Source organism: Chironomus tepperi, unplaced genomic scaffold (genome assembly GCF_022539635.2).
Source record: "Chironomus tepperi strain 1889 unplaced genomic scaffold, CSIRO-AGI_Ctep_v1 contig_137, whole genome shotgun sequence".
In the NCBI taxonomy this organism is placed as follows: Eukaryota; Metazoa; Arthropoda; class Insecta; order Diptera; family Chironomidae; genus Chironomus; species Chironomus tepperi.
Window position 1 is genome coordinate 1,996,630 of NW_027226259.1, and position 11,048 is coordinate 2,007,677.

The following is an 11,048-nucleotide window of genomic DNA, read 5'->3' on the forward strand; positions in this document are numbered from 1 at the left end:
TGACAACAATTTACCTGATTTTACCTACGCTGCAGTATCTCGACTGCAATCTTTTATAGGTCAGTGTCACACAATTTTTATTTACACAGCTATTTCATTCAAGTAATTTTTCTTCCTGAGGTCAACGAACAAAATACATAATACAAACTGAACAGGTTTTGAGAAAGAAAATGCTTACCAAGTCTGAATAAATTAATGTTTATATACGCAATGGAACGAAATTGAAAATAAAACAGACTACTAGACAATCGGCAGATGGTGACGAATTTTTTTTTGCAAGAACGAAAGCTGATTAATAATAATTCTTTATTACATCTTCGTGTCGCTGTGTTACAGCCGTTGTAAAACTAGTTTTACACCAAAACTTATCCCAAGCTTGTCCTAAGCTCATTAATACAATTCATATTACAATAATATTCAGCTCTTTTTTGGGTGTGAGGTGCGTGATATCCATTCATTGTTCGCAAATCACTCGACATGATCAGACGGTTGAGTTAAGTTTCTCGGAAAATTTTACAAAATAAGTAGTTACATCTTGAAATAAAATAAGACAATTGGAAATAGAGCTCTGTAAAAATAGTTTGAAATCATGCAGAGAGTAGTGACTGAAACAGTACCAGTAAAGGAAGAAAATGGACATTTGAAAAAGTTTGATGACCATTTTCAAAATGGGAAAATTAAAGGTTCGTGAAATAAAAATTGTGCTTAGTTTTACTTTAAAAAAAAATAAATTGTGTAATGTTTAATCTCCAGATAATGCCGAAAATATTTCTAACTCCGAGTATAAGATTCAAATAAAATGGGTTAATGTCTTTTTACTTGCGTACATACATATTGCTGGAATCTATAGCTGTTTTCATCCTGTTGAACATTGGATGACAGTAGCTATTGGATGGATTTACAGTATCATAACAGGAATGGGTACAACTGTGGCTGCTCATCGATACTTTACACATCGTTCATTCAAGGCAAATAAATACCTCAAATTCTTCCTTATTACGTGTCAAACAATGTCCGCGCAAGAACCCGTGTTACATTGGGCTCGTGATCATAGAGTTCATCACAAATTTACAGACACTGATGCTGATCCATACAACAGTCGTCGTGGATTCTTCTTCTCGCATGTGGGATGGTTGATGTGTAAGAAGCATCCAGAAGTCATTCGACAAGGAAAGAAAGTTGATATGAGTGACTTAGAAAATGATCCTTGGCTTATAGTTCAAAAGAAGTGAGTGATCTTCAAAATTTAAAAATGTACATAAACTGATTCATACGAAATTCCTTACAGGTACTATATACCTTTAGCTTTTCTTTTAAATTTCGTCATACCTGTTTACCTTGGGCTCTTATGCGGTGAAAGTTTTTCAATTGTATGGAACAGAAATCTGTTTCGTTACATAATAATTCTTAACTTTGTGTGGTGTGTAAATTCAGTCGCACACATTTGGGGTATGAAACCATACGACAAGAATATATCACCAACCGATTCGCGTTTAGTTGGATTTATTGCACTAGGAGAAGGTAAGTTAACATTTAATTAGTTAAATTTTGTGTTAAAACAATGTAATTAATATAGGTTGGCACAACTATCATCACGTCTTTCCTTGGGATTACAAAACTGGTGAATCACCAAGCTATAAGTACAATCTTTCGTCTGCTTTTATTGACTTTTGTGCTTGGATGGGATGGGCAACTGAGCTTAAAACTGTACCAGAAAATATAATCAGAAATAGAGTCCTTAGAACTGGCGATGGAAGTCATCCATTTTCAAAGGAAGTAGCTGAAATCAACAATAATAATAATAATAATAATGAATACAAAGATAAAGTTAGGGATACTGAGCATTTCTGGGGATTTGGCGACAAAGAAATGAATACTGAAGATATGAAATACGTTAAAGTGTTATAAGTAAAGTGCATAAAGCTAATTATTGATATTCACATTCATTTGATATGTATTTAGTAGATTAAATATTTAAATCCATTCATTTTAAGTTCATTGAATAAACAGAAGGTATGGCAAGATTGTATGATTTGCATTCCATTTGTGTTTCGCTTTAAAATAGTATCATATTTTCTGAGAATCTCTCTAATAACCATAAATATAGTCTTTTAACCTTCTTTAATTCCATAATAATAAATTTAACTCCTTATACGAAAAATTATCATATAAATTTAAGGGCATGATTTCATCTGATTATCCAAAAAAAACTATTTCGCAATAAAATACCTTCCAAATGAACACGTGCAACTAATAATATTACTTATGTTTATCAGCTTTTGGAAATGAGTCAGCAAAAGAACAGATGTATTAATGATAAAAAAGCGCTAATAACTCTAAAATATTACTTTTTTTTGAGATTCTTTTAAGATCAAGGTCTGTCAAATTCAATTAATAAATTTAGCGTATGCTAAAGACAACGTCATGCTTTGCTCCACTTAGATTTATTGGAAATTGGATGTTATAAAACTCGTCTTTTTATGGCTATTGCCCTATGCCTTTGTTAACACACGTGGATTAAATTATAATATTCGAAGGCAAACCTGTTTATTTATCATAAGCCCTAAGCAGTTGATACTTTTTAAGAGTAAAGTTTCATAACATTTGAAATTTATTACTCAGATGCAAATATGGATTTAGTGTTGTAACATCTTCCGGTACATCTGCCCAATTATTATATCACAGACAAGATGATTGATCATAAGATGATCGAGAATTTTCTGAAGGCACGATAAAAATGCAACGTGAACATATGAGTAAACTTGAAAATAGCACGAACAATGACCAATGACTGTCAATATTTATATTAAATGTAATGAACATCAAGGTGGATGTAGAAGTAGTATGCAAAATCAAGAATGTTACAGATATGATAAAGTAAATTTATAAGCATGTGACTTTACAAAAGTATTCTTTGAGCATATAGTTTACATATTAACTTACAAACAAACATTCTTTTAGTACTTTTGATGTAATTACAGACAGCAAGCTTGCATTTTTCAACATAATCTATTGACAAAAAGCAAGAAATTGCAATGAAAAATGGAAATAAATTTCTGTAGAAGAAGAGAAAAAGTTAATTAAAAGTTTGAGAAATAAACAAACAACTGCCGCTCTGTTCTTTTCAATTAAGGAACTTTTCATCCTTTATTCTCTTTCTTTTCTCGGCGTCTGCAGTTCCACATGCGAAGACATGATAAATACACAAAGCAGCATGAAATAACTCAAAGGTAGAATTAGGGTATGAAATTTCTTAAAAACATATTTTTATGTCATGTAATTATCAATAATTCGATAATTGAATAGGAATGTTGGTTTTGAGTCCGTTATAACTAAAAATGGAATTTATCATTTCAAGATCATTTACAGTCCAAACAAAAAATATTTGCCTGTCTACCCTTAAAAACCAACATGCCTTCAATTTGCTTCATTAATCTTTCCTTCAAAAGTAAAACTGCTGATGATTATGAAAAAAATCATTTTTGTTTGTTTTTTACCTTTCTTGGGCATCTTAACTGCTGATGCTGCTAGTCTTTTTGCTTTTTTTTTTTTGAAGATTTCCTTTCAATTTCGTTTTTTTAGAAGGAGTCTTAGGGCTTCCTTAAATTGGCTTTATTTGTCTTGTTTGATTATGTTTTTGCCTTTTTTACAGTTTCATCATACATAGCAAAAAGGTCTGTGTGATTTTTTCCCTTCGGTCATTTGTCTACAACAAAAACTAACAATATTAAGGATTAAGAAGCCGAAACTCGGTTTGAAGTGATGAGAAATATTATTTAAACAGACAAAGTCGGTATTATTCTTTAGATTTGCGGATTCACTGAATAACAATAATACATGTGCAATCAGAAATTAAGAAACAAAAGTGCTTGGATGAAAAATGATTGAAGATTAAAAATATTTCACAATTTGCACTCATTTTCATAGGATAAAACTTATATCCTGTTCTATATTTAGTTCATCAAAAGAATTTCCCAAATGAGATTGTTATTTATGCTTTCATGTTTATTTCTCATTGTTCATTTTTTCTTTTTTCTACTCTCAAATGTATGGAAATACTCTACTTCTGTTGTTGCTCATCATGTCGAGTGATGGAATCGAGAAGATGAAAATAAATTGTGAGAAATTTATGATGTGAGAAAAGAAAAATTTTTGATGAATAACAAATGAATTCTTATCAGTCATGAAACATACTGCAAGCAGCAAAAATTTGTATGTTTGAGTGGTTTGATAAGCAACCAAGATATTTAATGCAAATATGCTGAAATTTTTCTTCTTCTTCATTCTTTGAGTTTTTACGTCATTTGGCAGCAAAAGAAACGAAAAGAAACACAGTGGCTGGAATATGCTTTTTAGCGCATTTTTGAAACTTGTTTTCAAAAAGGTAGCTTAATAATGCACTTTGTTCGTTCGTTCGTTCGTTCGTTAGGTCGGTCGGCTGGAACGCGAGATCTCGAAAACTAGACATCGTAGAGAGCTCTGGTTTGTTTTAATAGCTTCGTTCTATCAAGTTATTGGGTTATCGGTCATTTAGAAGTTTCAAATCAACGCATAAATACTATAATTAACAGTTTTTAATTTTCATATACAACAACAACAAAAACAATAACACGTTTTTTCATTGTTTTACAGTGTTTTTTAATGTTTGTCGATGTTTTTACAGTGTTTACTGAACAATGTTTGAATTTTTTTGACCGTTATGAGGTTTGAATTATGAAAATCCGTTAAATGATGAAGTTCTTAAATTTTTGGAAGTTTTAAATAAATCTTGTTTTTAAGATCTGGAAGTGACCTGGAACTTACTGGATCTTGGTTTTTAAGTCTGGAAGTGACCTGGATCTTACTAGATCTTGGCTTTTAGGTCTGGAAGTGACCTGGATCATACTGGATCTTGTGTTTTTGTTCTGGAAGTGAACTGGATCCTACCAGATCATGTTTTTGAGGTCTAGAACTGACTTATTAATCAATTACTGATCGCTGGGACAAAAATGCGCTTAAGTCCCTCGATCAATAACACGAGGACTTTTGTAATTTTTTGACTTATGGATTTTAATAAAAAAAATACGAGAAAATGAAAATAAGGAAAAAAAAGTCTGGAAATAAAAAAATTGTGCATAAAAAATTTCAATAAAACTACTTGCATAAATTTAACTTTTATGATTCGAGAATTCGTTTTTATATGAGAATGTAATTCAACATGTTATAGTCAAATAAAGGAAATGAAAAACTAGCACTAATAATTTTGGTCTGTGGTAAAAAATTAATAGGTTTTTCATGTAAATTAAAAAATGTTGCAGTAACTATAAAAAGTATTTAAATTGAATATTAATTTTCTTTTCTAACAAAATTTAAGCAAATTCACGTGATTTTTGTTGAAGAAAATAAATATACCATTAGGCTTGCCTAACTAGATTCTTAATAGATCAATTCTAATTCCACGTGAAAACTATAAATTCTATTAATACGATGTAACTCCGGATTCTGATCTTTAGTAGTTTACATATGCAAATTATCAACGGACCATGCTATCAATAATTCTCTTAAGAAACTAATATGTAAATAGCAAATCCAGCAAAAGCTGGCTCAAAATATCAAATATCGTAAAAAATGTTTAAATAAAATCCAGAATAAAATTGTTCTATGGTCACGTCAGAATTAAAGAAATGCCAACAATTGGGAAATAAAGCTATGGAAATGAAACATGAAAGTTTTATCGCAATAAATTCTCATGCAAATTTAATTTCAACTTGATGAATGTAAATTTGAATTGTTATCAAGCTTATTCACATAAAATACACTATGATAAAGCTTGCTCTTATTCTTCTGTGCCTGCATGTGTGGTATTGTTGGCTGAAAATGGAAGTTTCATAAATTTTGAATGCTCCATTTAATGAAATTGAATGAATGTGGGGGCTGAGATATCATTAAACTTTTATTTTTGAGATTTTATTCCTTTTTTTCAATAGATGGAATTGAAAATTTGAACATAAGGGTAAGGTCAATGGATAAAATTTAATTAATTGTTATGACTCTTCTTATCCCTTCTTCTTGCTTGATTCCCTTTTTACAGAGTTTTTGTTTAAAATATTTTATTTTCAATTTCTGAGGGTCCTTCTCATAAATTTTCTTATATTTGTTTTATCGAATTTCTGAAATCTCTCAATCGATTACGTCCTACTGATGATTCTATATTGATATAAATATGTTGCATGTAATAGACCAATCTATACGCGCCATATGATGAGGGCATTTATTGAATTTATATATGAGTATTTTAAAAAAATGATTTTTTGCTGCCGCTGCCCACATGTACATGTCAATAATATAAAGAATGATGAAAAGTCAATAAGCTATGTTGTGGGAACATTTTATTTTGGAAATGTTTCTATTAAGATCCGCAACTAATTTATTGAGAACTTCTATAAAAATCAATGGATCCGAAAATTTTTAGCGTAATTTCTATATTAATATAAATTATGAAATAATCATGGGAATTTTGCCTTGTGCCTGGATTTTTATTGATTTTGTCGCATGACGTCGATTTTTATCGGTTTATGATGAACTTTATGAAGGTTGGTAAGGAACATGATAATTTATGACACCCTTTTGTCGCCATAATATTTTTTCAGTCGCAGTATCGTGGAATGAATTAATCAAATAGTGAATACGATTTGCTGACCACACAATATATAAATTCGAAAGGAAGCTAAATGATTCTTGACGTAAAGCATTAATGTAATAACAAGTCTATCGGGGAATTCTAGAGACAGACATAATGTGACAAGAGTTTTTAAAATTTGTTATTTTTGCAAATTTTTGATAAAAACAACAACATTGCCATGGATAACTTGAAGGACAATGCTAGAGAAGGCAGTCTATTTTACATCAGTAAATGCTTACGGATTGTTACATTCTTTTAAAAAGGCCTTTGAGAATTCTTTGGGAAATTCTCATCTAAAATTCTTTCAACATGGCATTTCCAAGAAAAAGAATGTAAAGAAAAGTTTTCCTAAAAGTAATTAATTTCTTTGGTCAATGAAAGTAATTTTAATGATTATCAGCATCAACATTGTTTGAGGCCTAGATACGTCCTCCACAATGTTCTGTTCATTTTTTATTATTGTTTCGGTTCCATAAACATTATGACACTAAAAACCCACTAAATATCAACTAAACCCAACAGTTTTACTAGGAAAGAGTCAATATGAACTATAGAGCACCAGAAAAAAGCAGCATTGTTCTCATGTTTAATTCAGATCCACATAAAAAAAGTTTTTTTTTCCTTTACGTTTCCAAATATTTATGTCTAAAAGAACATTAAACTGATACAAATTGCTGTAAAACTATTTTATGTAAACTATTAGTCCAAACAGTAATAATTCATTCTCTTTTTATATTGTATTCTTATTGTTATTATTGTTGTTGTGCACAGTATAAAATGATAAAATCCTCCTCTGCCGTTCCATTCTATGTTTATACGATTCCATAATAAAAATTTTTCAAGCATAATTTTATATAGCATATTATAATCCACATACAAAAACACAAAACAGAAGAAAATTTTTCTCTTTTTTTAAAGTTTTTAATGTGTGCATGACATTGGGATTTAATGCCATTATTTCTTTTCCTACCACTGCTGGATGCCAAATGTTAAAAGGATTATGTAACTAAGTATGTTCTGAAACCCACAATAAAAAATGAGCATTGTAAAGACGACTTTTATTCTTCTAGTTTTGAGTACATCCTTTATAAAATATGAAGAACAAAGAAGACTTTATTGAAGATAGTTTTAAATATGATTTATTTGTGGTTTTATTAATGCACATCTTAACGCAGTGTTGGGCAACCTTTCATTTTTCGCTGCATACCTTGCTGCTCATGGTATTCTGAACATTTTTTGTCGACACACAGGTTGCCTATTACTGCCTAAACGACTTACAGACTATTTCAAACTTTAATAAGATTTAGTTTTGCCTTTAAAGTTCTCAATTTAAAATTGTAACGAACTTCACAGAAGTCACAAAAAAATGTGAACAATGTGAAGTTTATGCAGCTACCACAAAATGTTGACTTCTTGCCTTTTTTCATTGTTCCATTTTGTACCACCATAACATTTATGCTTGATAACAATGCGATTGACGATGATCAGATTTCTTTTTAAAATGTTCAGCTGCTGTCAACTTCAAATTAATTTTTGAGATGATTTCTTTTTTCCATTATTGATTGCGCAACTATAAACACGAAAATTAACACCTGGGCGGTCGTGTCATCTACAGCAATTTCTTACAATTCACCATTATTTCATTTGCTAGATGTACTAAAAAATTTGAAGACCTTCATCATGTTACTTTTTCCTTAACAAAACATTTTATTGCCCATGTTTTATGGTTATATGACTTAAACCACTATAAAGAGATTCATTGTGTTCATTCTTATTTCTATTTGGGGACTATTTTGTAATTTTTTATTTTATTTTTTTCTTATAGTTTTATTTTTTACTTTTTAAATAAAAAATAGAAAAAAATACAAGATAAATTGTAAAATGACCTAAAGACACTAATAAATACAATTTTTATAGGAGGGTAGATCCTCTTTTCTCTAAAATGTCCATAAAAAATAGATAAATTTTTAGAAAATACATGAGAGAAAAATATGTTGAGAAATTTTGAACATAAATTTTGATAAGATTAAAAAGTTTTCTTTCTCATTGTTATGTAGAATCATTTTATTGAGTGATGAGATTTCAATGGGAATTTTGTATCTCGTCTGAGGTCCAGACTGCATATGAAAATTAGTTTCTTCAAACAGTCAACCCACTCAAAGAATTGTAAAAGAAATAGCATTTAAAACTACTCAAGATTTTGTGTTGATGATGTGCTGCTCGGGCACAAACTATTATGAATGGAATGAGCAAGGAAAGTTCATATTGTATTTATTATCTTTACAATTTTTAAATTTTTATTAAATCATTTAAAAATATGTTACTCATAAAACTTTAAATTAATAAATGTTGAGCTTCTGGTTTTTGTTGAGTATCTTTGCAGCTTTAAATTTCTTGGTTCTCGAAATTCAAGAGATGAGATGTTCGTGCTTCCAGTTTCATAGCTAAGACAAGACATTTTAAGATCCCATAATGTCCAGCGTTTACAATTATTTTCATATGAATTATAGCTTAGCCCCAAACCATGACAACGGTCAAGTTGCAAATTCGAAGAAGTTTCAACAATTAAAAAAATTTGTCCTATTATCATCTATCCATTTATCTTAGAAACAAAAAAAGGAGAAATCCACAATGAAGGCAATTGTTTCTCGCCTTACAAATTCTTGAGAAACCCAAGAAGGAATAAGAAGTGATAAGTGAAAGAAGCCCATGAATTAATGCTGGAAGGAAAAATGGTCAAAATGTTTTGTCACATTCAGCTTGTCTACAAATGCAAAAGAAAAGACAAAAGATTATCTTTCAACAAGTTCCTGATAAAAATAAGAGAGTGAGATAGAGTAAGAACTTCTACAATATTTCACACTTGACACTTTTTGTAACCAGAAGAGAGGATTTTTTTTTCTTATTTCGTGTTAAAAGCATAACATAAAAAATTGTGACTATAAATTACTATGGTATGGCGTCTTATGAAAAAAGGAAACAAAAACAAATTTGTTATCAATTTACAGTTTTACAAAATTCACTGAACATGAGCACATAGGCCATAAACATCATCATGATCTTTATTGTAAGAAAATTAAAATTAAAAAAGGCAAAATATGTCGGATATGGTTAGCGACAGCTGCAAAGAAATAAAAACACAATAAAATTGAAGAAAACAAGACAACAACAAACGCACCAAATGATTAGATTAAGTTTTATGAATGGAATAGACAACGCATTTGTCGTGATCGTAAAATATTCAAAATCCTTTAGCTTCTGTACTTAAACATTCTTAAATTATTAATACGTTCATTTCTAGGCTATGACACTAAGAATAATCTTCTTCAGCAACTCATCTTCTAGTTCAGAATAAAATCACTGTAGTCTCCAAAACTTGACGGAAAAGATAGGTCATAAGAACGACAAGTTTTAAGTGATATAATATTCACATTTATATAAGTATTCAGGAGCAGAGCACATTTATGAGGGATGTCATAATAATAATATTCATAAATTCTATGCACCAGATTTCTTCTCTATAAACGACCTTTTGTTAAGTGCATAACGATGTTCATGATTGTGTCATAACTTATGTGATAATGGTATATGCTTTTGCTATGTGCATTGTTGAACTATGTTATAATTTTTTTAAAAAGAAAAATGAAAAATTAATTACGTTTTTGAAATATTTTAAATTATTTTCTATTTATGAGAACGGAATAGAGAGGAAAAAAATGCATACATATATATGAGGGTAGAAGTCATAAAGATCACATTCTCATCTACTCCCTTATGACATTCGCTGAGGTTATATATTATTTTTCAATTAAACAGAAAAATTTCATATTTATGCCGCAAAATGTTCCCATTCTATGCACACAGGAGGACTTGGCAACATAGAGAAACAATGGATTTTAATTAGCATTTTATTTTTTTGTTTCTTCTACATCCACAAAATAAATATATGAAAAGTACATCCATTGCGTCATGTGGCGCTCACTGCCTGTATTGTTTATTATTTTTATTATTGTCTGACCATGACCAGCTGCTTTGCAATAATGATTGATGACTTTTTCTCTTTATTTTATTCATGCGTTATTTGCCTTTCATTGTCGAATGTTTCATTGTCAATTTCTTTTTTTCTATGGAATGATTTCAATCAATTTTTGGCTCATAAATTTTCCTTCTTTTCTTTTTCACTGCTAGTTTTCATTCTCTTTGTTTCTAATGAAAATAACTGTCAATATACCTTCGTCATCATTTATGTTGATGCCAAAATTGTAGAATATATATTGATTGGCAGGATATATTTGACATAGTCAATTGTATACATATTTTATAAACTTACGCATTATTGTTGCATTAAATTGTACTAGTCATTTCTTTATAGATTATGACTCATGAA

The 11,048-nt window shown here is 29.8% G+C and overlaps 1 protein-coding gene across 1 annotated transcript; it reads left to right on the forward strand.

Annotated features, from left to right (window-relative positions):
• Positions 1-589: 589 nt before the first annotated feature.
• Positions 590-1,908, forward strand: LOC139087921 (acyl-CoA Delta(11) desaturase-like). The gene is made up of 4 exons (XM_070636891.1): positions 590-683; positions 754-1,228; positions 1,289-1,521; positions 1,577-1,908. The coding sequence occupies exons 1-4, from the start codon at positions 590-592 to the stop codon at positions 1,906-1,908; spliced, it is 1,134 nt and encodes a 377-aa protein (XP_070492992.1).
• The last annotated feature ends 9,140 nt before the right edge of the window (positions 1,909-11,048 follow it).